The sequence below is a fragment of the Trichechus manatus genome, unplaced genomic scaffold (assembly GCF_000243295.1).
Source record: "Trichechus manatus latirostris isolate Lorelei unplaced genomic scaffold, TriManLat1.0 scaffold00057, whole genome shotgun sequence".
Classification (NCBI taxonomy): domain Eukaryota; kingdom Metazoa; phylum Chordata; class Mammalia; order Sirenia; family Trichechidae; genus Trichechus; species Trichechus manatus.
Window position 1 is genome coordinate 11,048,865 of NW_004443993.1, and position 27,355 is coordinate 11,076,219.

At 54.7% G+C, this 27,355-nt stretch overlaps 1 protein-coding gene across 1 annotated transcript in view; it reads left to right on the forward strand.

The window, feature by feature from the left end:
• The first annotated feature begins 6 nt into the window (after positions 1 to 6).
• The window catches only part of MAP2K2 (mitogen-activated protein kinase kinase 2), a 34,263-nt gene continuing 6,914 nt past the window's right edge, over positions 7 to 27,355 (forward strand). Inside the window, exons 1-8 of the mRNA XM_004378462.2 lie at positions 7 to 108; positions 4,213 to 4,423; positions 13,375 to 13,521; positions 19,524 to 19,601; positions 21,279 to 21,330; positions 21,476 to 21,600; positions 22,800 to 23,013; positions 25,779 to 25,843. Coding sequence (XP_004378519.1) covers positions 17 to 108; positions 4,213 to 4,423; positions 13,375 to 13,521; positions 19,524 to 19,601; positions 21,279 to 21,330; positions 21,476 to 21,600; positions 22,800 to 23,013; positions 25,779 to 25,843 — 984 coding nt within the window. The 5' untranslated portion in view covers positions 7 to 16. The remainder of the gene's footprint in view (positions 109 to 4,212; positions 4,424 to 13,374; positions 13,522 to 19,523; positions 19,602 to 21,278; positions 21,331 to 21,475; positions 21,601 to 22,799; positions 23,014 to 25,778; positions 25,844 to 27,355) is intronic.

Here is a 27,355-nt window from a genome sequence, read left to right on the forward strand (position 1 = left end):
GGCCCGCGGAGCCCCGATGCTGGCCCGGAGGAAGCCGGTGCTGCCGGCGCTCACCATCAACACCGCCATCGCCGAGGGCCCGTCCCCCACCAGCGAGGGCGCCTCCGAGTGAGTGGGCCGGGTTCGGCGGGGGCACGGAGGGTGGACGGGGGAGGGGTCTCTGAGAAGTGAGATCGGGGCGAAGGGGGGTCCCTCCTGGGAGAAGACGGGGTGGGGGTGGTCCCTGAATAATGAGATCGGAATGAGGGGACCCTGAGGAGAGAAGATGTGGTGAAGAGAGGTCTGCGGGGAAAAGATGGAGTGAGGGGTCCCTGAGTAGCTAGATCAGGATGGGGTAGTCCTTGCAGAATAAAGATGGGTGGGGATGGGTGAGGGGTCCCTGACTAGTGAGATCGGGGTGAGAGGCCTTGGATGGAGGAGGAGGCAGGGGTTTCCTGAGTGATGGGGACGGGTTGAGGGAACTGGGGGTCCCTTGGTGTCTGGATGAGGCGAGGGGAGTCCCCAGATAGTGGGACTCGTGTGGGGTGAAGGTCTTGAGGGGGGAAGGATGGGATGAGGGAGTTCCTGTGGTACCAGGACGGGGGTTGGGGGGCCTTGAATAGTGAGGACAGGGTGGACAAGGAATTGGAGGCTAGGATGGGGTGGAAAGGGGTGAGGAGGTCCGTGCGGGGAAGGGAGAAGGGATCTGGGAGAGGTTAAGATGAGAGGCTCCCTGAGGGGTCAGGATTGGGGGCCTACAGGGGGTCAGGATGAAGGATATCTGAGGGGTTGGCATAGGGGGAGGGGTCCCTGAGGGGCCATGATTGGGGGGTTCTCTGAGGTGTAGGAGTGGGGGTCCCTGAGAGGACTCGGGGTGGAGGAGCCTGCTGGGTTGTGGGGTGGCATCCTCTGAGGCTGGGAGAGCCGGGAGGAGCCCGAGGAGGCGGAGAGACTGGGGAGTCTGGGGAAGAAAGAAAGGAGTGAGGGGCTGAGGAAGGGGGTTTGGTGGGGTGGCGGGGGGAGAAATGGGAGCGGTTGAGGATAGAGGTAGAGGGGTGGCCACTGGGACCCCTGGAAGCTGGCGAGCAGAGATTCTGGAGTGGACTAGAATAGTCTGGAGGGGCCAGGGACGTGCAGGGTGACCGAGGGGAACAGAGGGACTGGGGGGACTTCTGGAAAGCTGGGGCACAGCATGGAGAAAGGCGCATCCCAGGGGTATGCCGTGGCAGGACCCTACGGTGTGAGGAAAAACATGAAAAGTGAGGGTGAGGGGAGTGACTTTGCGGGTCCGGGGGCCCATAATTGTCAGGCCACGGTCTCCCTTTTCTTGTCCTCCATGTGGAGGCCCTGGCTGTGGTGCCTTTGATGGGCCTTGTGGTGAGAACAAGGTGTGATAGCTCAATGGCCTGCTTGGTGGCTTCGTTCCTTCTCAGGGGACTTGGCCTTCTGCAGCACAGACCAAAGAGGAAAGTCCTTGGGGTGTGTGGGTGGTGAGGGTGTGGGTGTGGGTGTGGGTATGTGCATGTCAGAGTCTCTTTCACCGCCTCCAAGCACCGAGCTGTACATGGGGATATGTTCCTTATTTTAAAAATCCCCTGCTTATTCTTTTTACAAGCAAGCTCTTTCTATATTTTCTGTTTCTCTTCTATGGTTTCTGATTTCCATCCCTCCAAGAATTCCCCCAGTAGAGGAAACCCCCTGTTGGAATTCCAAGGTTATTAGTATTTTTTTTTTTTTTAGTGAAATATGCACAAGAAAACCTGCACCCAGTCAGCAGTTTCTCTGTGTCCAGCTCATTGACAGTGGCGACATTCTTCACGTAGTGCCACCGTTCGCCCTGTCTCTGCCCCTGTTCCACCACCGTTGCGTGGACTCTGCCCCTTAAAGTTCTCATCTGTGCTTCAGAGTCCCTGCTGGCATTTTGGTCTCATGTAGGTACTTCTTCAGCAGGGTGCAAAGCTCCAGACAGTCATTCTCTGTTCGTTGAGCCAAACTGTTTAGTTTAAAGATGACTTTGTGGGATAGCTTCAGCTCAAAGTTCAAAAGTTGTTTCCAGGCAGTAGATTTGGGATCCCTCCAGTCTCAGTGTGTCCAGTGAGTCTGGTCTCCAGTAGGAGGAATTTGAGGGTTTTTTACAACCACAGTTGAGTTGCCATTACATGTAAACTGGATTAATTGGCTGACTCCACGATGTGTTTCTGGGCCATAGGGCAGTCCTGAGACCTTCCGGATTCTGAGCTCAAAGGCTGCCTGTTCAACCCTATGGTCCAGCGTAGTCCTTGAAGAAACACAGCCATAATCGCTCATTTCTTGGCCCTTCCGCCCATCAGGGTCCCTTCATTACATCTTCCTCCTTGTCTTCACTCAGCAGGCATTCCGTGAGCACCCACTGGGCCCCTGGTCCTGGCTCAGGGATACCAAGATGAGCAGGGGTCATGAGCTTGGCCATTAGGAGGGCACGGGCTTGATTCCAGGCACTGCCACTTCCTCGAGCTGTGACTTTGGGCAAGTTCCTTAACCTCTAGGAGCCTGTTTCCTCTGCCTGGGCTGGGACTACCAGACCCCACCTCCAGGCTGGTCAGGAGGATTCCCTGCCATGGTATTCGTAAAGCATGCAGTAAGTGCTCAGGAAGTGGCACTTAGCCCCATGCCTTCTGGCAAGTTCTTTCAGCACCAGCTCAGGTGACAGTGCCACCTCAGAGCCCTGCCTGTGTGGTCCTTTGCTCCTTTAAGTCGTAGGGAGTGATGGTAGAATTTCAGAATTGGAAGGAGCGTCCAGTCCACCCCTTCACCCCTGCTGGAATCTCCTCTGACGTCTCCCCCACGTGGCCTTAAACACCGTCAGGAATTGACTGAGCCCCCTGGAGGCAGCCCCTTCTCCTTTGGAGAATTTTGGTTATAGCTTTCCCTGTCAAGCTCAGCAGCCACTGGCCGTGCCCTTGAAACGCGGTTTGTCTCAAATCTAGGTGAGCTGTGGGTATAAGGTATATTCTGTATCACAAAGATTTAGAACAAAAAACAAATGATGTACAGTAAATATTCGTTAATTTTTTGTATTGCCTATGTGTTGAAAAGGAGCCCTGGTGGTGCAATGGCTAAGCGCCCTGCTGCTAACCGAAAGGTTGGTGGTTCAAATCCACCCAGTGGCTCCGCAGGAGAAGGACCTGATGATCTGCTCCCGTAAAGATTCCAGCCTAGGAAACCCTATGGAGCAGTCCTCCTCTGTCACTCGGGGTCTCTATGAGTCAGAATCGACTCGATGGCATACAACAACATGTTGGAAAGATACTGTATTTGACATGTAGGGTTAAATAAAGTATATTATTAAAATTAATTCCACCTGCTTTGCTTCTCCGACTATGTCTTCATACTACACGCGGAACCCAAATGGTGTATCTTTCGGACAGCGCTAGGTTAGTTCGTCCACGTGTTGAGCTAAACATCTGTCTATGCCTGTGACAACCAGCCAGTTGTGGACCCCAATTCACGGTGGCCCCGTGTGTATCAGAGTAGAACTCCCAAGAAAGTGCAGTATGCACAGTTTGTTTTTGATACCGTGGTTCAGGAATGAGTGTGTGTGAAAACGCATAACATTGACTGTCGTGTATGGGATATAGGAGGCGCGTGCCCTGTGAGCGGAACGTTCCAGAATTGCCTGCGTGACTTAAATTATGCCTTCTCCCCCCTTGGGCGCTCACGTTTAATTCACATAAATTAGATGCGTGTAGGAGGCATGCTCTGTCTTCGACCCTTTGCCTCTAGTCCTTTGCTCGGAGGCTGCTGGAAACAAGTTAACTCCTCTGTCCTCATGAAAGACAGGTGGCCCTCACTCACTGCCCCCTGTGTCGTCTCCCCAGTCCCCATATCTCCTTCTGGCTGTAGTTGGGAGTGCTAGCCTCAGGCGACGGGACTCTTGGGTCTAGGCACTGGTGCCCCGCCATGCCCAGCACCTAGCCCAGGGCCAGGGAGCCGCAGCGAGTCCTCAGTGTCCCCAGGTCTTCCCCCTGACCTTTGTAAGCAGGGGTGCGGGTGGTGTCCTCAGCCCCCTGTCCAGTCGGCTGTGTGTCTGTGGGTGGAACGCACACGAATCTCTTTTCTGCTGGATCATAAGCCCTTCGTGTGCTAGAACCAGGTCTGATTCATCCTCCCCGCCACCGACCGGGGCCGGGGTCGCGTCATCTCTCGGGTGCCCGCCCGTTCCCCTGCTAACCCTTGCCCTTGGGGTCTCTGCAGAGCAAACTTGGTAGACCTCCAGAAGAAGCTAGAGGAGCTAGAGCTAGACGAGCAGCAGAAGAAGCGTCTGGAGGCCTTCCTCACCCAGAAGGCCAAGGTCGGTGAACTCAAGGATGATGACTTCGAGAGGATCTCTGAGCTGGGAGCCGGGAACGGCGGGGTGGTCACCAAAGTGCAGCACAGACCCTCGGGCCTCATCATGGCAAGGAAGGTGAGTGACCGTGGCGGCCACGGGCGAGAGGTCTGAGAGGCTGCAGGTCTCTGCTTTCCGAGTGGCTCCGTGTTTGGAGGCCCATCTCCTCAGTGATGGATTATCAGCCCTGAAGGTTCTAGTTAGAATGCTGGGACCTCCCTTCGCTCGCTGACTCCTGCCTTTGAGGCCCTTTGAAACTGAGGTCCCTAGAGGTGTTCTGGACTACTCGGGGGCTGGCTGGAGAGAGGTAGCGAGGGGAGTTTTTGGAAAGAAAGGCGGGGACACGAGCCCCTTTAGATCCAGCATCACTGGTCCTTCACGACCCCAGGGAGCGTTGCAGACCCGAGATATGGCCCTGCTGCTGGCCATGGTGGTCAGATCAGGGGCTCGGAGGGGGGTCTGTGGGCAAGTAACCAAACCACCCTTCAGGATTTCATACGCGCAGATGTTGGAAAGTTCCAAACCTGTCTCATTGTCTGGGTTCCTAGGCTGTAATTCAGCCCCCTCTCTGTGTGTGGGAGAATGTTCCCTGCGAGATGCAGGGAGTTGACAAGACGAGGGTGTGACCATTTTAGGGTTCGTTGTTGTTAGCTGCCGCCGGGAGGGCTCCGATTCACGACGACCCCGAGCACAATGAGACAAGTCCCTGCCCGATCCTGCACCATCCCCATCATCAGTTGCAGATCAGACCGTTGTGATCCACAGGGTTTTCGTTGCCTGATTTTTGGAAGTTGATGGCCAGGCCTTTCTTCCTAGTCCGTCTTAGTCTGGAAGCTTTACTGAAACCTATTCAGCATCATAGGAACACAAAAGCCTCCACGGACAGACAGGTGGTGGCTGTACGTGAGATGCTTTGGCCGGGAATCGAACCTGGGTCTCCTACATGGAAGAAGAGGATTCTACCACTGAGCCACCCGTTTTGGGATGAGTGGCTCCCAAGCACACTCCCTAAACAATTTCCACAGTTACAAATTGTTCAGCTCGTACAGTCGCATCCTTTCAAACAGGGGAAGCTGCCTTTTCCTGGAAGCCCTCCATCCTGTTGCTCCCAAAATTGCCTTCTCGGAAATCTACCTGCTCCCTGCCTGAGTGGGTCTGTGTTGGTCCCTGCAGCCCCTGGAGGCTCTTTACGGGGAAGGACGCGCTCGGTTTGTGGTGGAATTCAGCGCTGCAGAGAGCTCTCCACACCCCTCTGAGCACTGCCTTCCCTCTGGACATCTGCAGGCGCACACCGTCTGTTTTTGTCCCTGCGCTGCAGGCTGCTGCCTTAAAACCAGAGCAGCACCGGGAGTCCCAGGTCTGCATTTGCCTGGAGGCTGGCGAACAGCAGGGCAAACGTGATTCTGAGAGCAGCAGGGGAGTTCAAGAGCAAGGCACTGCTCAGGGTCGGCTGAGGGGCCAGGGGACGCTCCTGGGCCAGTCCAGTCACAAGCGTGCCACGGACTCAGAGTGAATCCAGTACCTTCTAGGTATGAAGCACAGGGCTTCCACTGGAAGGCACAGATGACCTGGGGATCCCTGATTTCCAGGGGGCGTCTATGTGCAGCTTCATTACAGCCTGGAAAGTGAGGAGTGGGTGTTTAAAGTGGCAGGGGAGCCCCTGGGTGGTGCAAATAGCGAACAGCTCAGCTGCTAGCCAAAAGGTTGGAGGTTTGAGTCCACCCAGAGGCGCCTTGGAAGAAAGGCCTGGCAGTCTACTGGCAAACTCCCAGCCATTGAAAACCGTATGGAGCACAGTTTTACTCAGATTCTCTAAAAAACTGGGGGTGTGTGAATCGGTTCTGTAGTTTAGTTCATGGAACTGTCCCGGTGTCTGATTGCTCTTTGTGATATTAACATGAGACCTCATCATTGGGGGAAGCTGGATCAAGGGTACACGAGACTCCGTGTGCTGTGTTTTTAATTTCCTGTGATTCTTTTCATTATTTCCAAATAAAAAGTTAAAAAAAAAAAACAAAAGGCTGAAATGATTGGCAGGGCATAGTGGGGATCTCAGTGGTCCCTGGTGGTACAGATGGTTTGCGCTTGACTACCAATTGAGAGGTCAGCAGTATGAACCTACCCAGTGATGCTGCAGAAGAAAGGCCTGGCAATCTGCTTTCTTAAAGATTACAGCCAAGCAAACTGTATGAAGCACAGTTCTACTCTGTAAGGCATGGGGTCACCGTGTGTCGGAATCAACTCAACAGCAGTGGGTTTCTCTTTTCTTTTTTTGGTTCGGGGGCATCTCAGGTTTTATTTCCCATGGATCGTAAGGTGCATTGGCTGGGAATTGAACCTGGGTGTCCCGCATGGAAGGCAAGAATTCTACCACTGAGCCACCAAATTTCGGATGAGTGGCTCCTGAACACAAGAGCCCTGGTGGCACAGTGGTTAAGAGCTTTGCTGCTAAACAGAAGGTCGGCAGTTCAAATCCACCAGCCGCTCCTTGGAAACCCTATGGGGCAGCTCTCCTCTGTCCTGTAGGGTCGCTATGAGTCAGAATCCACTTGACGGCAATGGGTTTGGGTTTTGGGTTGGCTCCTAAACACGTTCCCAGGAGCTCTTTCTAGTTACAAGTGGTTCAGCTCATACAATGTGTCCTTTCAGACATAAGAAGCCGCCTCTTCCTGGAAGCCCACCGTCCTGTAGTCTTGCTGACGTGTGTGACTGTATGCCTAGCACAGTGTCAGAACAGAGCGGGCGCTCAAAAGCATTCAGTTAATAAATTGAGTGGGAAGGTTATCTGTCTGACTGTCTTTGCACTTTGGAGCTGTAGCACCCTGAGGGACCAGGAGCCCCCCACCAGGCTGTGAGGTCAGGGGTGCCTTCTGGGCCATCTGGAATGCAGGTTCACCTGCAAGACCTGTTTCCCTTGACAGAGCTGAATGGCATTTGGCTAACTCCACAGGTGGAAGATTTGAAGTTAAAAAAAAAAAGGTGGTAATAAACAGTGGCCTTAGTCCATCCCTCCCCACTGCTGCACTGCTGGGTGGGATTCTTACTTCCCCAGGGAAGATGGGGTGAATTCCAGGCATTCTAAGTGTGAGGACTTAACCTGTGGACAGACTTGCTTATCAGATTTCCAAAGTGGACTGCCCAGAGGTGTGGGGACTGGCGGGGGAAGCTTCTGGAAGGCCCAGACAGCTCCTGCTCTGTGGGCTGGCAGCACCGTCCATTGCCAGCATCCCTCTGGTCCCTTTGGTTGTAGATGTTATCCTAACCAGGATGATGTGGCAGGGAAACAACAGGACCAGTTCCGTGTTGTTGGGCACTGTCAAGTTGATTCCGACTCATAGTGACCCCATGTGACAGAGTTGAACTGCCCCATAGGGTTTCCTAGGCTGTAATCTTTACAGGAGCAGATCACCAGGGCTTTCTCTTGTGGAGCTGCTGGTGGGTCCGAACTGCTGACCTTTCAGTTAGCAGCTGAGCACTTAACCACTGTGCCACCAGGGCTCCTCCTTTTCAAGTGATTACCCTGGGTCAAAGCTGGTGCTAAAGCTTAACGCATATTCTCATTTAAATCTAATGACAAAAAATAAACTCTAATGACAGCTCCGTTTTACGGATGAGGAAATCGAGGCTTAGCAAGACTTAGTGGCTGAATTGGGTCTGAACCCCATCGGATCTGCCTGTCTCTGGGAGCTTCAGTACCTGATGTGGTAGAAGCGAGCTGGCAGGGCCACGTGTCAAACCCATTTCCGCTTCCTTTCTGCCTCCTCTCCTGACTGGTTCCCTACCTTCAGCTACTGTAGAGGAGTCATTCACCAATTGTGGTAGAGCACCGAGTCCCTGGGTGGTGCAAACAATGAGTGTGCTCAGCTGCTACTGAGATGTGGGCAGTTTGAGTCCACCCAGAGGCATCTTGGAAGAAAGGCCTGGCGGTTACTTCCAAAACATCAGCCATTGCAAACCCTATGGAGCACAGTTCTACTCTGACATACATGGGGTCTCCGTGATTCAAGGTAGACTTGACAGCAGCTGTTAAAACCATGAGGTGGGCTCGCCTTGTCGAGGACTGCTCACAAGTGCTGGTCGAGGTCCCACCAGAGCCCTGCAGACCAGGTTGGCACTCGGCAGCAGATTTACACGTTGGGAGGAGCCCCTCTGTTCAGCATTACCCGATGGTACCATTGGGTGCAGGCTCAGGGTGGCTACCTCTCCCGATTTTTGAACGTTGTTGAATGACTCGGAATGTTTCGACATGCCGTGTGGGCCACACTGCTCATTTCTGCTCGCCATGCCCAGTTCGGTGGCCGCCATCCTGGATCTGTGCTTTCAAATGTTGCCTGGATCATTCCAGACTCAGCCCTTGATGGAGTTTGCTGCCTGGTCTTCTACTTCACGTCTGCATCTTGCTATCACTCAGTAAAGCCTTTTCTGTCTCTTCTGGTTCGTCCCCCACTGTCTTAGTTATCTCGGGCTGCTGTAACAGAAATACCACAAGTAGGTGCCTTTAATAAACAGAAATTTATTCTCTCTCTGTTCAGGAGGTGAGAAGTCCGAATTCAGGGCGCCAGCTCTTGGGGAAGGCTGTGGGGGCAGAGCCTTGTCTCTTTTCAACATCTGAGGGCCTGGCATTCCTTGGAGATATCATGTGTCTTCCCCCAGGTCTAGGAGGCTCTCATGCATGGACTCCAGGTCCAAACGATGCTCTCCACTCCTGACTCTTCTTTCTTGGTGGTGGTCAGGTCCCTTGATCTCTGCTTACTTGTTTAATCTCTTCTGTATCTCCAAAGAGATTGACTCAGGCAAGATACAGCGTAATCCTGTAGATTGTATCTTGCTTCATTAACATGGTAGAGGTTAGGATTTACAACACATAGGATAATTGCATCGGATCACAGAATGGAGGATAATTACATCAGCTTACACGATAGAAGGTAATTACATAATACTGGGAACCGTGGCCTAGCCAAGTTGACACTTATTTTTGGGAGACGATTCAATCCGTAACACCCACCCTGTGCCCCATTCCAGGCTCAGAGCCCCTTCTGCAGTAGACACCACCTTCAGCTCTTGGACGTGTGTGATGTTTGGTGTGAGCTCTGATGCTGATTTTGTTTTCTCAGAACCCACACAGCCTGGGTGGGGGGTGGGGGGGACGGGGAAGAGCATGGACGGTGGTGTTCCAGGCGACCAGCTCTGATGCTGACTCTACCATGTACCAGCCAGGTGCCACTGGGAGTGTTCCTTAATTTTCGCAAACTGGAACCTGCTCGTGGGTGAAATGGGCCAGTCCTGCAGGCTGTTGTCAGGGTGCACAGGTGCTCAAGAACGAACCTTCCCCTCCCTTGGCGCTTCTCCCTCGCCCCTCCTCTGCACACCGCACCTGTGCCTTCCCGTCAATCTGGAAAGCTGGGTTTGTAAGCCACGGAGATAACCAGACCCATTGCCATCGAGTCAGCCCCAACTCATGGCGACCTCGTGTGTGTGAGTGGAATCGGGCTCCACTGGGTTCTCAGCGGGGGAGTTTTCGGAAGTAGCTGCCCAGGGCTTCCGAGGTGCCTCTGGGTGGCCTCAGACCTCCAGCCTTTTGGTCAGCAGCCAAGCAGGCTCACCGTTGGCACCACCCAGGGGCTCCACGAGTGTCACATTAAAACCAAGGTCCTGCGGCCATCTGTGGCTCCTTCAAAGTTCTGGGTCTGCAGCTGCCCTTGCCAGTAGGGCAGCCCCTGGCTCCATGGGGCTACTGAGCATTGGAAGTGTGAGCAGTCTGAATTGAGAGGTGTGTGTGCAAAAGCCACCCCCCATCCTGTCAGTGTGTCAGACTGTGGCGCCTTGCCTGCTGCTTTGATGCTGGAAGGTACGCCACCAGTATGTCAAATACCAGCAAGGCCACCCATGGTGGACAGGTTTCGGTGGAGCTTCCAGACGAAGGCAGACTAGGAAGAAAGGCCTGGGGATTGACTTCTGAAAACCAGCCAATGAAAACCCCATGGATCCCAGCAGAATACCGTGCCCCTAGGTTAGCAGGCACTCCGAGTGCACAGTGGCCACAGCGGTGGACTTGAGCAAACCAATAATTGTGAAGATGGTGCAGGACCAGGCAGCGTTTCGTTCAGTTGTACACAGGGTCACCATGAGTCAGAGCCGACTCCACAACAGTTAACAACAAAGTATGTAAAATACACACTTGGTTTTGAAGGCTTGGTATGAAAGTATCCCATTAGCAACTTCATATTGCCGTCAAGTTGAAGTGTTAACTTTTTGATCTGTTGAGTTAAACTGTACGAGGAATAGCATTTCAGCGTCTCGCCTTTCCTTTCCGAGGCAACTAGAAGGGTTAAGATCACCCACGTGGCTCCAGCGGGGTTTCCTCACCCTCACCCTCCTGCCCCTCACCCTCAGCATCCCGCGCCTTCTCACCTTTCAGAACGCTCCTCCCGCGTGCCCTGCCTCATTACAGAATCGGAGCCAGCCCCAGCAGCTCGCCCTTCCAGAGCGGGCGTGTGCGCCTTTCTCATTACTTCACAGGTGCCTTCCTGCGGGAGGAACCAGCATCCTGGGCTTCCCGTAGGTTCCTGCCGGGTGTGGCTGTCAGGCGGGGGTCAGGGCGGGCGAGGCTCTGCCTGGGGAAAGGCCGGGGCGCTGGCTCCGGTCAGAGTTCTCAAGGTCACCCGAGTCAGTGGCACCAGCCTGCTGAGCAGGTAGCACCCTGCCCACGTCCCCCCACGCCCAGCCTTCCACTGCCCTGCACGCAGCACATACTTCCCCATGCCGCATGCCCTTGAACAGGCAGGTCTTTGTTCCCCGCCACCAGAACGCCCACCCCCGTCCATTTGGCAGGCTCCTACCCTTCCTCGGAGGCCCAGCCTGAATGTCACCTTCTCGCCGGCCTTCCCTGGCCTTGCGGAGCCGTGCTCTGTAACTTGCCTCACTGACAGCATCTCCTCGCCGTGCTGACTGTACGTTTTCTCTTACCTGTCCCCTCCCTTCCCACCATGGTGGGACCGGCTTCGTCATCTGGTTCCCTTCTCACTGGCCTGGCGTGTCATCAGTGCCTGATGCAAACATCTGTTGACTTGCTGATGGGTTCTGGCGCGTCCTCTCTGACAGCTGTGTGAAAATTGCCTCTTTTCCTTGTCTTTCTGAGATGGCTCCCCAACCTGTCTGTCAGAGTGTCGGACCGTGGTGGTTTGTATGTTGCTGTGATGCTGGAAGCTCTGCCACCGGGATTTCAAATCCAGCATAATCACATATGGTGGACATGTTTCAGCTTCCAGACCAAGACAGATTAGGAAGAAAGGCCTGGTGATCAACTTCTGGATATCAGTCAAGCAATGAAAACCCTATAGATCACAACAGACCATTGTCCGATACAGTGCTGGAAGGTGAGCCCCCTAATTGGAAGACACTAGAAATACACAGTGGTCACAACCACAAGACTGGAGCCAACCAGCAGCCGTGAAGATGGCGCAGGACTGGGCGACGTTTCGTTCTGTTGTGAGCGGGAGCCGACTGGATGGCAGCTGACGATACCAACAACCGCGGTGGCCCCAGGCCCTTTCCCGGGGTGCTGCGGGTTCTTGGTTCACTCAGGGTTTTTTTGCTGAGGATTGCTTCTGGCATTTTACCAGATGTCTTTTCTGCATCTCTCCCATGATTCTTTGCTTTCCTACCTTGAAATGTTGCTGTGATGGATTCCGTGACAGTTTCCTCTGCCAAATACAGCTGCGGTGGAAGGAGAGTTGGGATCCTAGGGTGACATCTGTCGGGTGGTGTCTCTAGCCTGCAGGTGGGAGGGCGCTTTGTGTAAACCCACCCCTGGCTGATGAAGGGGCATCCTGTGGCCTGCGCCCAGGGAGAGAGGCTGGCACTTTGTGCAGTATTGTTAGTTGCCATCGAGTCAGCCTGACCCACGGCAACCCAGTGTACAACAGAACGAAACGCCCTCAGTCCTGCGCCGTCTTCATGATCGCTGGCCTGCTCAAGTCCATGGTTGTGGCCACTGTGTATTCTGAGTGCCATCCAGCCTAGGGGGCTCATCTTCCAGCACTATCTCGGTCAGTGTTCTGTCGAGATCCATTGGGTTTTCATTAACTGATGTTCAGAAGTAGAACACCAGGCCTTTCTTCCTAGCCTGTGTTAGTCTAGAAGCTCCGCTGAAACCTGTCCACCTTGAGTGACCCTGCTGGTATTTGAAATATGGGTGGCTTAGCTTCCAGCATCTCAGCAACACGCAGCCACCACAGTACACCACAGTGACAGACGGCATGGAGTAAAAGTAGTGTAAACTGTAAAACTGTAGTTCAGTGAAAAAAAAAAAAAATCCTGTTAACCGCTCCCACTAGGAGGAAATGAAAAATGTTTGCTCACTTGATTTTTTTTAACGGCTTTATTGAGATCGAATTCACATACCATGCAGTTCACCCTTTTAAAATGTACAATTCAGTGGCTCGTAGTCTCTTCCTAGAATCAAGCAGCCCTCACCACAGTCCGTTTTCGAACATTTCCATCACCCCAAAGAGAAACCACACATCTATCAGTAGTCACTCTCTGTCGCCCCTCCCCCCAGCCTGGGCTGCCACTTCTATTTCTGTCTCTGGATTTGCCTGTTTTGAGCATTTCATAGATGGAATCCTGTACCGTGTGGGCCTTTGTGTCTGGTTTCTTTCATTTCGCTCACGTTTTCAAGGTTCACCCATGTTGTAGCGTCTATCAGGACTTCATTCCTTTTTCTGGCTGAATAATATTCCATTGTGTGGATGGGGGCCACACTGTGTTTATCTGTCATCTGTTGATGGACACTTGGGTTGTTTCCACCTTTTGGCTCTTGTGGATAGTGCTGCAGTGAACGTTGCTGTCCACGTATCTATTTGAGTCTCTTGCTTTCAGGTCTTTGGGGCATAGACCCAGGAGCGGAATTGCTGGGCTGCTCAGTTGATGTTGAATGCTGTTGTGAGCACCTCAAGGGCAAAGACCAGTGTCCTTCTTTCCTTTGGCCCCTCACCTCACGGCCTCGCACCCTCTCTCTCCCCTTGCAGTTGATTCACCTGGAGATCAAGCCAGCCATCCGGAACCAGATCATCCGGGAGCTGCAGGTCCTGCACGAGTGCAACTCTCCGTACATCGTGGGCTTCTACGGGGCCTTCTACAGCGACGGGGAGATCAGCATCTGCATGGAACACATGGTGAGTGCGCCGGGTGCGGGGCTCCCTCCCCGGGGCTACCGGGATAGATTTTCTTTTTTATACTTTTTAATTATTAATTTTTGATGAAAACATTCTCAACAAAACACACTCCCGTTGGACATTTTCTGCGTGTCCAGCTCATTCTTCACATCGTGTCACCAATCTCCCTGTCTCTGCCCCTGTTTTCACCACTGTTAGCTCGGACTCTGCCCCTTAGAGTTCCCGTCTGTGCTTCAGTTACCGTTGTTCGTTCAGTCTCATCTAGGTCATTCTTTAAAAGATGACAGTGCTCGAGGAGAACGTTCTCTATAAAATGAGCTAAACTGTGGTTGAGTTTGAAGACGACTTTATGGGATGGTTGGTGGTTCAAGGCTTCAAAGCTGTTTCCAAGCAATAGATTGGGGTGTCTTCCAGTCTCAGCGTGTCCAGTGAGTCTAGCTTCCAAGAAGGATTTGAAGTCCTGGAACAGCTTTTCGCTCGTGATTCACTATATGAGTACAGGGTTTAAAATTCATGTAGGACAAAAGGGTACCCAGTGCAAAGGGTCCCCGTCCTCGGAGGCAAGAGCAGGCTTTTTTGAAAAAGCCTGTTTCAAAGAGGATCCTTCTGGAGATAGTCGCTGCCTGTCTATAAGCTTAGATGCGTATAGATTCTTTCAGTTTTAAACTCTAGTTCTTTGCTTTTTCACTTGGTATATCACAAAAGGCATTCCCTGTCAGCCTATAAAGAGCTTGCTTGTTGGGTGCCATCGAGTTGATTCCAACTCATAGCGGCTCCGTGTGACAGAGTAGAGCGGCCCGTAGGGTTTCCTAGACGGTAATCTCTATGGAAGTGGTTTATCGGGCCCTTCTTCCACAGAGCCGCTGGGTGGGTGTGAACTGCCGCCTTTCGGTTAGCAGCTGAGTGCTCAACTGTCGCATCACCAGGGCTCCTTAGAGAGCTGGTGGCGTCTTTTTACCCACCATATGGCATTGCACTGTGGGCACACACATCTGTCCGATCATTGATTAGACACTCCCCTGTTGGTAGACATGTAGGTTGGTTCCAGTTTCTATAGAAGGTTCTAGAAGTAGAAAGGTCCAGTCCAAGAATACATGCAGTTAAAAGCGTTACTGATATTTCCACTCTCTGAGGAAACTGTATGAAGCAGTGGCGGCTCAGTGGTAGAATTCTTGCCTTCCGTGCAGGAGAGCAGGAGACCCAGCTTCAGTTCCCGGCCGGTGTGCCTCGTGCACAGCCTCCATCTGTCAGTGGAAGCTTGCGTGTTGCTGTGATGCTGAACAGGTTCCAACAGAGCTTCCAGACTAATAGGGACTAGGAAGAAAGGCCTGGCGATCAACTTCTGAACATCAACCGGTGAAAACCCCATGGATCACAGTGGTCCGAGCTGCAGCCAATCCCTACAGACCGGGCAGTATTTTGTCTGGGTATGCTTGGGGTTGCCATGAGTCAGGCGGGCAAGCTTGACTTGACAGCAGCTAACAGCCACAACAACAAAACGGTAGCAGTCTGAGGAACTTTCTAGAAGGCACCCACACCCACATCCCAGCTCAGACCTGTGGGATTAGCATGTCCAGCATGGGGCACAGGCATTGTCTGTTTTTAAAACACCCCGGTTGATTCTGAGGTGCCCCCTAGTTAAGAAACTCTGGTTTTGAAGTGCAGAAGTGGGTGGGATGGAGCATAACGAAAGCAGAAGTGGTCAGGGCTGAAGGTCCCGGGAGGAAATGCCGCGACCCCGTGTGGAGCCGAATTCATCAGGTGTGGTGCTTCCTGCTGCCCATCTCTTGGAGGGACCCAGGCCCACTGACACCCCTGCAACGCCAGGAGGCAGTGCGGCTTTTGGCACGTCGGTTACGCCTTGAAAACCCACTGTCACCTTGAACAATTTTGTAACGGAGGCAGGAAATGAATTTGAGCAAGCGTGCCGCAAGAACTACCCCACAAGCAGGCGGCCTGGTGCAAGAGAGCCCTGTGTGGGTGTGAGAAGGCGCGTCTCCCCTTCCTGCCTGGCCCTGGCTTAGCTGGGAGGTCCCAAGCCAGGCCCTACGTTTGCTGGGGCCTCATTTGTCAGCTGGGATAGGGGAACCCTGTCCGCCCACCTTCCTCTCGAGGTGATCATGCAGACAGAAATCAAAGGGAGAAGAAAGGACGTGGAAGTGCTTTGTGGTCCGCAGAGTGCTGCTCCTGTTGGAGGCGGCCACCTGTCACCTCTGACACCCTCCCTCCTCCCAGTTCACGGCAGAGACGCTCTGCTCAGAAGCTCTGCCCGTGCCCCTGCACAGTGACTCATCTCCATTCACGGGATCAGACTCAGCCCTCAAGGGCTCCTCCTCTTCCCCATGCAGAGAAAGGGGAGCAACTCCACCTGGCCCGCTCCCCGCCTCTGTTCTTAGGGAGTTTAAAGCGGTGGTTTGCAGACCAGCTGTGCAGCCCGACAGGGCCGAGAACCGAGCCCCAGGACACAGGAGGAGAATTGTCACTTCTGTGTGTGTTCACAACACCAAGAAACCACACCAAACCCATTGCCGTTGAGTGGATGCCGACTCATGGCGACCCACGTGTGACAGAATAGAGCTTCTCCGTAGGCGGTCATCTTTAAGGAAGCAGATCGCCAGGCCTTTCTTCTGTGGTGGCACTGGGTGGGTCGGACCCGCCAACCTCTCAGTTAGGGACCTGTTCACTGTACACATCCTCTAGACGTCCCTGTTTCTAGTTTTTAGTTCGTGTTTATATGAGGACAGTAGAACAGGCGTATGACGCATACAGAAAGTACACTCAGGTATGGTCTACGCTCCCACGTTATCTACCATCAGGGTTTGTGATCAAAAAAAGTTGGAGGCCGTTGATCCTGAAGTATGGGATGAGGCTTCACGCATGGAACATTCCAGGTGGGGGAGGCATGATTTACTTTAAACAGTGAGAACAAAGTAACATTAATCATTTGAGGAGGAGAACCATGAGAAACCCAGACCAGTTGTCTTCAGGTTGACTTTGACCGATGGCAACCCCACGTGTCAGAGGAGAACTGTGCTCCACACGGTCTTCGGTGACTGAGTTTTTGGAAGTTGATCGCCAGGCTTTTCTTCCGAGGCACCTCTGGGTGGACTTGAACCTCAAACCTTTTGTCAGCAGCCAAGCATGTTCATGGTTTGTACCAGCTAGGGAAGACCCCTAATTAGCAGTTAGCAGCATAGCTTCAGCATAGGAGTTAAACCGCGGGGCTGGCTAGCACAGGTTGACGACTGGGGCTTCAGAACACAGGTCTGGCCTGAACGTGTTACTGGAAAAACTCAGGGTGCGGACAGTGGGGTGGTATGAGGTAAAAGTGGGCTGCCGGGAGCTTCCGACATTGCCAGGCAGCTCTTGGCATTTCTCGGGTCAGATCTGTTGAAGAGGGCACTCCCTCACTCTACAATGGTGAAAAATCGGACGCGTCCATCAGTGAGGGTGATTCCAGAATGATCCTGGGTCGCTCCACAGCAGTACAATGAAAACATCACGCTTGTCCTGTAAGGGGACGTCTCCAGGAGACATCATCAAGTGCGGACAAAGGCAAGTTGCAGAAAACACTCAGTCTGAGCCCGTTTGTATACTTCTTAAGTCTCTTTCTCTGCACGCGGATGTGTCTGTAAAGGCATGTGGAAAGATCTGGAAGAACATAAGGCACACCTCAGTCCAGCAGAGTCCAGGGAAGTGGAGTTGCTGGGGGGCCAGAGGGTTATTCATCTGCACTTGAATTCTGTATAATAAAAATGAATTCACGTGCGATCTGCTTAATAAAAATGCATCACGAGCATAAAAATAACAGACCGACAGCAGTGTGTGGTGTCACGTGAGGAGCCAAGTTTGGGGTCAGAAAGGCTGAGTTCCAGGAGCTCCTGTACAGTGTGTTGGTGACATGACCCGGGCAGGATACTGACTTACCTGCGTGACTCTGGTCTCAGCCATAGAGCAGTGGGGCTCAGTGAGGGGCGATTCTGCCCCCAGGGGACACTGCAGATGTCTGGGGACATTTGTGGTTGTCATATCTAGGGAGGTGCTGCTGGCATGGAGTGGGTGGAGGCCAGGGGTGCTGGTCAGCATCCTACAGTGCACAGGACGGCCCCTCCCCAGAGGATGACCCAGCCCCATGTCAGCAGTGCTGAGGGGGAGAGACCCTGCATTAATTATTTGGAAAAAATTGAGTTCAGTCCTTGCTCACACCGTCCACCAGAATATACCCCAATGGGTCTGATGGTGTAAACCAGGGGGACCTCCCCCACCAGCTCCTGTGATTTCTCTCCTCTCTTCTCTCTACTCAGTGGTTTAAATGTGGGCAGCGTCCTAGGACGTCAGTAGGTCAGATGATTACGGGATGCAGAGTCTCTGGGGGAGGTCAGTGGAATCCCCTAACCCAGGGGTTCTCACCTGGGTCATTCTGCCCTCTGGGGACGCAGGTGATGTCTGTGGGCGTTTGTGGTTGTCACGACTGGGAAGGGGGTGTGCTACTGGCGTTGAATCGGTGGAGGCCAGGGGTGCTGCTCAGCACCTTACAGTGCACAGGACGGCCCCACCCCGGAGGATGACCCGGCCCCATGTCAACAGTGCTAAGGGGGAGAGCCCGCTGCAGAGCAGTCACCTCCGTCTGCCTGTGAGGGCTGCTCCCCGGGCACCGGGAGGCTCCTTGTGCGGGGCCAGGGACTGTTCTCCGTGAGTGTCCTCACTCAGCGGATACTCACTGCAACTCCAGGCAGTGTCACAATGAAGGGAGCTGGTTCAGGGAGCGGGGGTCACAGTGCAAAACACATTTTTTTCCTGAATTCTTTTAAGATTGGTTGCTAAAACAAAGAAGAGAAGAGTCCAGGGGCTTCCAGTCTCGCCAGTGGGGCTGGACAGGGTGCCGGCTACCCGGGCTCACTGGAGCCGGGCCACCCTGTCCTGTCAGTTACTCCTTGGTGCCCTGCCCCAGCACACCTGACCTGGTGGGCCTTGTGCCTCATGGTTTCCTGCCCCTTCCGAGTGCTGGGTGTTGTAGCGACCCCCACGGCCTTTCTTGGGAGCTCAGCTGAGGCAGAAGTGCCCAAGACAGAGAGGGGCGGCTGAGGAGACCTGTGTCGCGTGTCTGACTGCTGTCAGGGCTTGGCGTGGCACCCGTCGGCGTTGTGGGAACGTGTCCAGAAAGCCCTGCCTCTGACAAGGCCCCTGAGACTGGGGCGGCCACTACCTGTGTTTGGAGCCACACCCAGGGTGGGCTGGGAAGTCAAGTGGGGCAACTCGTCTCGGTGTCTTCACGGGATGTCCCTGTGCCATGCATGGGGACTAGACTAGAAGACCACAGGCAGGGCTGAAGGGCTCACGCCCGCCTGCTGTGCACAAGCCCCTCGGGCGTTAGGTCCTCGTCTTCCTGCCCTTTGCTACCGGGAGGCGCGGGCCCGCCCCTGCCAGGTACAGAGAAGTCAGGTCACCACGGTCGTGAGCAAGGAAACCGTGGAGGTTCTGGGTGAGCAGGCCGCCTCCGTGCCCCCTCCCCTTGCTCACACTCGCCTGCCCGCTGAGGCCTCACAGCTCCCTTCTGGGGGTCCACACGGGCCCACGGAGCTGGCCGGGCTCTCACGTCCAGGGCGTTTGTAATCACTCTGATCCCCAGCCCGGAAGTTTCTGTGTGGCCCAGACAGAGCAGGCCGGGGGCTTTGGGGAGCACTGCCGGGGCCTGGGCGATAACCATGGCCCAGGGCCCCGCCTGCCACCCCGGGCCAGTGTCAGGAAGCTGAGTCACAGCCCCGGCAGGACAGCCTGTTCCGGGGAGAGACGCAGCGCGTGGGGACAGCACTGGCGCCGTGGGCTCTCTTCCCTTCCCATTTCCTGGTGGCCCCGGGGAGCAGTGGCCGGGCCTGACTGTGGAGGAAGTGTCACAGCACCTCACGGAGAACAGGCCGCACGGCCTTCCCTTCCCCGCCGGGCCCTGAGGGCGGGCAGGCGGCTCAGAATGGTTTGCTTTCTCTTTTCTGTGGGCCACCTAGGACGGAGGCTCCCTGGACCAGGTGCTGAAAGAAGCCAGGAGGATTCCGGAAGAGATCCTGGGGAAGGTCAGCATTGCGGTAAGTGCGCGTCGTCCACCGACCCGTGTGCCCTGCTGGCTGCTGTGGCGCCTGGCCCCTGTGCCTCACCCCGGCTCTGCACGGATCCGTTCTTCCCCCATCCCCTTCACGCGGCCGGGGTGCCAGAGCAGTGCGAAGCCCACCTCATAGGGGCTGCTGTCCCCACCTCCCACTACGGCGAGACTCGGAGTTAGGGGCGTCCCCTTTTGGGTCCTTGAGTTCCCCATCTGTTGAGTGAAGACGCTAGGTCTTGAGATTCCGGCCCCACACGCTGTCCTGGCCCTCACGGGGGGCCGTGGAGCAGCCCTGGGCAGATGGGGGCAGCCGGTCTAGCAGCCCCTCCCCATCGCCTGGTGACAAACGTTCCTGCCTGCGCCACAGCCGGGGCCCTGCGGATGGGGTGCCGGCAGAGGTGTGTGGGGAAGGAGCTTGAGAAGGTGGTTGAAGGGAAAATCTGGGACGGGGGTGCAGGGCCACCGTGACCTCTGACGACACACCCCCTGGCTGTCAGAAAATGCACTTGGGGTTCCAGGGAACAAGGTGGAGCCAGAGGCGCCCTCCCGGGGTGTCTGCACCGCATCTTTGCCAGTGGCTTTCCTGGCCCCCAGCCGGCAGTGAGGTCTGGGCGGAAGATGCTGCTTCTCCGAACCCTTGTTTCCTTGCCTGTGAATGGGGATAACCCTGACCTGCCTGGCATAGCTGTGGGCACAGACGAGGTGATGGGGGCACAGTGGCTGGTATGGTGCCGGGCCTGCGGCGTCTCAACCCTGGAAGGCGCCATTAGGGCCGTCCCTTCTGTCACCATTTCAACCCACGGATGGGTCCTCAGACCCTTCAGTCTGGTGGAGCTCAGCGCTCAGCCCCTAAATTGGGCCGCCCCCGGAGCCCAGCACCCCGCCCTCCCTGACTGTGACAGTGGCAGCTGTCGGAGACTCGTGTGCCTCAGCCCTCTCCCCTTTAAAATGGAAGCCCAGTGCACCTGTCTCCTAGGAGGTGGTTGTGCGAGAATACGTGAATCACACGCAGACAGAGCTGCAGGCGGTGGTGGAACTCTTGCCTTCCGCACGGCAGACCTGGGTTCAACTCCCGCCAGTGCACCTCACGCACAGCCACCACCAGTCTGTCACTGGGGGCTTGCGTGTTGCTAGGCTGTCGAACAGGTTTCAGCAGAGCTTCCAGACTAAGAGGGACTAGGGAGAAAGGCCTGGGGTCGCTTGTCAGGGCAGACATGACAGCAGCTAACGACGTGTACACAGTCTGTTCTTGTTATCCGTTGTAGTTACATCCTGTAAAGTCCCCACGAACACCGAACCAGCCTCACTCAACCACAGCACACCAGCGACTCAGATTTCCCCACTCTGTGCGTGTGCGTGTCTGTAAACGTCCTTGAAAGCCCTACCAGCCTCAATTTTGGGGTTACAGATACCTCTTAGCAAGTAGGCGGATTCACAAACACGGACCTCCCAAATAATGACCACCGACTCTGTGCGTCAGGCCCTTGGGACTGTGCCTGGCACGTGGGTACCTCTGTTGGTCTCATCAGCTGCCCACTGTTCCCACTCATCCCCCCCAAGAGTCGCACTCCGTGTGAGCGCCGGTCTGCTAACTTGTCCCAGACGCCGCGGCTCCCCAGGCCCGGCCTGTGGCCTTGTCCACTGACCCCTGGCTCCCGCTCAGGTTCTCCGGGGCTTGGCATACCTCCGAGAGAAGCACCAGATCATGCACCGAGGTAAGGGGATCAGATGGCGGACACCCTCCCCAACCGGCTGGGGCCTGTAAGCGGGCGGGCAGGTGGATGGGGCCCGCACATTTCCCTCAGCGCTTGCCCGTGGCCAGCTCCTCCCGGGTGCTCATCGGCAGCCTGCTCTTCCCAGATGTGAAGCCTTCCAACATCCTGGTCAACTCCAGAGGGGAGATCAAGCTCTGTGACTTTGGGGTGAGCGGGCAGCTCATTGACTCCATGGCCAACTCCTTTGTGGGAACGCGCTCCTACATGTCGGTACGTTTCTCTGGCAGGAGGTGTGTCATTTTCTGTACCCCTCACCACCCTTGCAGCCAGCTCTCTGTCGTTCCCAGTAAGCTCCTTGCAAACCCCATGCTTGCTGGTGACCAATTCTCTACTCCTGCCAGCTCTCTCCGTCCTGTCCGAGTTCTGGCGTCCATCATGTTCTCACTTAGGGTTCTGGCTCTCTGGAGAGGCCAGCTCGCTTCCTTTCTGCTGGCAGTCATTAGGGGGAGTGAGTTAATTATGGAAGGAGCCCTGGTGGCACAACAGTTAAGTGCTCGGCTGCTAACCGAGAGGTTGGCGGTTTGAACCCACCCAGCAGTTCAAACTGACAGAGAGGTTGAGAGATTTGCCCAGTAAACACACTGACGCCCACCACCTAGGTTCTGCCGTTAACATTGTGCCCCATTTGAGCCACAGGAGAAAGACATGGCGATCAGCCCCCATAAAGGTTACAGCTTAGAAAACCCAGTGGGGCAGTTCTGCTCTGCCACATGGGGTCGCTGTGAGTCGAAATCGACTTGACGGTGCCTGACAACAGCAACAGTTAATTTTGGAACCAAGAAGTTGGTTCTTTCTCCCATACTTTAGAAATCCGAGTGACCAGGGTCGCTGGTCGGCGCAAACGTTAACATATTCAGCTGCTAACCGAAGGTTGGAGGTTCAAGTCCACCCAGAGATGCCTCGGGAGAAAAGCCTGCTGATGTACTTCAGCAAACTCAGCCATTAAAAACCCTGTGGAGCACAGTTTTACTCTGTCACACACGGGGCCTCTATGAGTAGGGGTCGACACAACGGCAGCTGGTTTTGGTTTTCTGTTGGGTGACCAGGAGCCCGCTGAGTTGATCCTATAAGCTAGTTCTGAGAAGTTAGTCTCCAGATGGGAGCAAGGAGGTGGTCCCTTGACTGTTGGGGGGCCCGTCGTCCGTGCCATAGCACTAAGAATCACAGGCCTCAGAGCAGCCACTGTTAGCATCAGTTTGAAGCACCTACATCCTAAAGTCTCATCACGCACTGGGGGCCAGGGGAGGAGCCAGAATTGCTTGCCTTCTTTCACAGTGGGGGGAGGAGGGGCGGCTGGGGGAGGGAGTGACGGAAGTGCCCCTCTGACCCCGCGCACACCAGCCTGCCACTCAGTGGCTCCAGGCGCCAGCTCCTCTTCCCCCAACGTTTCTCTTTGTCTTGCCCGGCAGCCGGAGCGCTTGCAAGGCACCCACTACTCTGTGCAGTCGGACATCTGGAGCATGGGCTTGTCACTGGTGGAGCTGTCCATCGGAAGGTACCCCATCCCCCCGCCGGATGCCAAGGAGCTGGAGGCCATCTTCGGCCGGCCCGTGGTCGATGGGGCCGAGGGAGAGCCCCACAGCATCTCGCCGCGGCCACGGCCCCCTGGACGCCCCATCAGTGGTACGGCCTGAGTCTGGGACCTCTGCTCTGGGCGGGTGGTGACCTCCCCTGGCTCCTCTGAGCACCACCTGTCCCCGGGTAGAGCTGGTGTGGTCAGCAGTCCTCAGACGGTCCTGGGATTGCTGGAGACAGAGCTGGAAGCAGCGCCCCAAGGCCATTATGTGCAGGGCAGCTGCACCTGTTGCTGCCAGCTGGAAGGATCCAGAAATGAGCTTCCGGGCCAAGCCTGTGGTTGGCTGGTGTTCCCACATTTTGTCATGAAAACGTTCAAACTGACAGAGAGGTTGAGAGATTTGCCCAGTAAACACACTGACACCCACCACCTAGGTTCTGCCGTTAACATTGTGCCCCATTAAGGCCAAGCTTTAAAACCAAAGGAAATCCTGCCAGCTTTGATTTGGAATTTCCTCAGGTGGCTCATTGGGTTTGACCCCAACACTCGCTCCCACAGAAAGCACGGTGTGGGAGAGACGGGCCACTGGGGGGACAGCTAGGCCCCTGGAGACCCTTCTGGCACTTAGAGTAGACATCTCATGAGGAGGCGCTCCCTGACCCTAGAGATGGTCAGGCTGGGACACTGGCCGTGTTCGGAGATGGTGTAGAGAGAAGGTTGAGGCTTAGCTTTAGTCAGATGACAGGAGGAAGGTCGAGTTAGAGTCCATGGGACCGTTGTAGTCAGCCGTGGGGGTCTTGGGTGATGGTTTTATAACAGCCTTATTGAGATATAATTCACGTGCCATACAGTTCACCTGTTGAAAGTGTACAAGTGAATGGTTTTTATTATTTTCACAAGATTGTGCAGTATCTACTATCTAATATAGATAATTAGATATCACCACTATCTAATTCCAGAACATTTTCATCACCCTCAAAAGAAACCCCATACCCGTCAGCGGTCACTCCCCATTCCCCCTTCCTTCCAAGCCCTAGGCAACCACTAATCCACTTGCCGTCTTCATGGATTTGCCTGTTTTGGACACTTCGTATCAGTGGAATCACACAATATGTGGCCTTTTGTGCCTGAATTTTTTCACTCAGCATAATGCGTGCAAGGTTCATCCATGTTGTCCGTGTATCATTGCTTCATTCCTGTTTATGGCTGAGTAGTATTCCATTGTATGGATGGACTACGTTGTGTTCATTCATTCATCTGTTGATGGGCACTGGGTGATCAGACCATGTTTTCCATGGTATTTTCAAGCGTTTCGCCTCCCCTTTTTGGTGTGGCAGCCGGGTTGCTTGGGGCATCCATCTCGATTTCCTCGCAGTGGAAGATCTTACTGCCCTTCAACCGCAGGCCTGGCTTTGTATCCGACCCCTCGTAGAGGACTCTCCCAGCCCTGAATCGTCAAGGCTTCCCAACTGTCCATTCCCAGAGGGGAGCAGCGGTGGGGTGTGCCGGGCCGCCTGGCCACCCTGTACCTCCCTGACCCTGGCCCTCGTGCCCATCTCAGGGCAGGGCCAGAGACGAAAGTCCAGCTGCAGCGAGGATAGAGGTCCACAACCCCCAGCCCAGCCGCCCATCCAGAGTGGCATTTGGGGCCTCTGCTGTCACTGCCAGCAGCTCTGTCTGTGTAAGGTCACACGCCCATCCTTGCGGCTGGCACCCCGTGCCCTGCCCTGCCTGGCGCACTAGCAAGAAAGGGGGTACGACTTTGGCACTATCAAGCCCACGCCAAATGGGTGACTTCTCAGAAATATTCATGTGTTCGTGTTGGCACTTTTTTGGAATTCACCAGAGGTTCGGGGGAGAAATGGTTTTCCCAGGGAAACACACTCGGTAGCAGCTCAGCCTGGCCGGGCCGGGGAGAGATGCCGGAGCTGTGTTCACAGTCTCATCTCAGACTGCCAGAGATGAAGCAGTCAGCCCCGCTGCCCACCTGACCCTGGGGATTTTGTTGTTGTTATTGTAAAATACATGTAAGAAAAGGTTGCCGTTTTACGGTAAAATAATCTGGGAAAGGAAAGTGGTGATGGTTGCAGAACATGGTGGACGTAACCAGTGTCACTGAAAAACTTGTCGACTTGGCAGATGTCCTGTTAAATGTTTTTTTTACCACAATTTTAAGTTGGCCATTTTAACCGTCTTTAAGCGTACAATTCAGCGACATTAATTAACATTCACAGTGTTGCGCGGCCGTCACCTCTGTTCCCGCAAGTTTTCTGTCACCCCAAATGGAAATTCCATACCCCTTCAGCTGTAGACCCCCAGCCCGTTGCTCCAGCCCCCGACAGCCCCTCAGCTGCCCTCTTGTCGCTGTGAACTTGCCTATTCCAGATAACTCCGTAAAAGTGGGATGACAGCATTTGTCCTTATTTTTTAATTGCAGTAAATATATATGTAACAAAACACTTGGCATCTTAACAGTGTTCACGTGTACAGTTCAGTACAGTAATTGGGTTCATCCTGCTGTTCCCAGATTTGTCCATCCCCCTAAGCAATGAGACTGTCTCTCCCGCTCCCTCCGCCCGCCCCTGGTGGCCCCGGGTAAACGTAGGTCTCTGTACGGTTGCGTGCTGTGGAGCTTGCACATCCGTGGGATGATACAGCGGCTGTCTTTTTGTGAGTGACTTCTTTCCCTCGGTTCACGGCGGTGGCATACGGCAGGACTTCATTCCTCCTTGTGGCTCCGTAATATTCCATTGGTGCAGATGCCGCATGTTGTCTGCGTAATACTCCATTGCGTGCAGATGCCGCTGTGTGTTCATCCGCTCACCCGTCGGTCGGCGGGCGCTGACCCTGTTGGTGCTTTTCTCCCACCTAGGTCACGGGGTGGACAACCGGCCCGCCATGGCCATCTTCGAGCTGCTGGACTACATTGTGAATGAGGTCAGTGCCTCGGGCCCCCGCCCCCTTTGTACTCGGCGAATTCAGCCAGTTCGGCTAGAGCGCTGTTTAGTGAGCAGCACAAAAAGCACCGCAGGCGCGCGGCTCTGAAGAACAGAACGCATGTTTCACGGTTCTGGAGGCTAGGAGTCTGCACCCAGGCGGGGCCATTCTCGCTTGGCTCTCGGCTTTGGGGGAAGAGCCTCGTGCCTGTGGGCTTCTAGTAGCTGCAGCAGGTCCTTGGCATTCTTGGGCTTGTGGGTGTATCTTCCCTCGGAGTCTGTCCTCCCCGTGTCTGTCCTGCTTTGTTTATAACACACCACTCAGAAGGGACTGGGTTTTGGACCCATCCTACGTCGTGTGGCCTCATTAGCATAATAAAACCGAGGCCCCAACCCACAGCCACCCTGTAAGACAGGGTAGAACTGCCCCATCGGGTTTCCAAGGCTGTCTGTCCTCTTTCTCCCTTGGAGCAGCGGGCAGGTTCAAACCGCCGACCTTTCTGTTAGCCGAGGGCGTAACTACTGTGTTACCAGGACTCTTCAGCGTAACAGTGTTACTTTGTTGCTAGGTGCCCTCCATCGGTTCCGACTCATAGCGACCCGGTGTACAACAGAACGAAACACTGCCCCGTCCCGCGCCATGCTCACAGTCGTTGTATGCTTGAGCCATTGTTGCAGCCACTGTGTCAGTCCATCTCACTGAGGGTCTTCCTCTTTTTTGCTGAGCCTCTACCTTACCGAGCATGATGTCCTTCTCCAGGGTCTGGTCCCTCCTGATAACGGGTGTGCCAGCGTAACAGTGGAAAACCCTTATTTCCAAATTGGGTCATAGTTTACAGGTACAGGGGTTAGGACTTCAGCTTATCTTTGGGGGGGCCGCAATTCAACCTATAACACATTCGTTACAAAAAAGACGATAATTCGAGAGTCAGGCTGGGTTTCGTTTAGGCGGGCATGGGGTCTAGGCCGTTCTTTTCAACAGGAGGCAACAAGGTGTGAAAATACTCCCCCTTCCTTTTTCCTGCCCCACACAAGCCCACCGCCTCCCCAGGGGGAAGTTTTCTAAAGACAAACCAAGGATTTCTGCCCCTGTCCCCTCCCTCCAAGTCCAGGGGCTGCGCGTGCCTGGGAGCCCAGTGCCAGAGCCCAGGGGCCAAACTCCTCCGCCCCCACCCGGAAGCTTTTACCACCCAGTACCTCTGCGCCTGAGCAACTTGGTATCCGTGTGCACGAACTCATAACTCATCACTGCTTCCCGGGAGAAGGGCCAGGTGTTACCATGTCCCTGGGAAGGAGGCTGGGAGAGCCTGGCCAGGAGGCGGCTCATCTTTCAGGGGCAGCCGAGGGATTGACGGCAGGCTCCTGTCTCGCCTCCACCTGCACGTCACGGGCCCACTTGCTGAGCATTTAGTGCACTGAGCACCCCCCGTGCGTTTCTCTCAATTCATCGTCAGACAACCCTGCAAGTGGGTGGTATAACACGCCCGCTGTACAGACGAGTAAACCAAGGAAG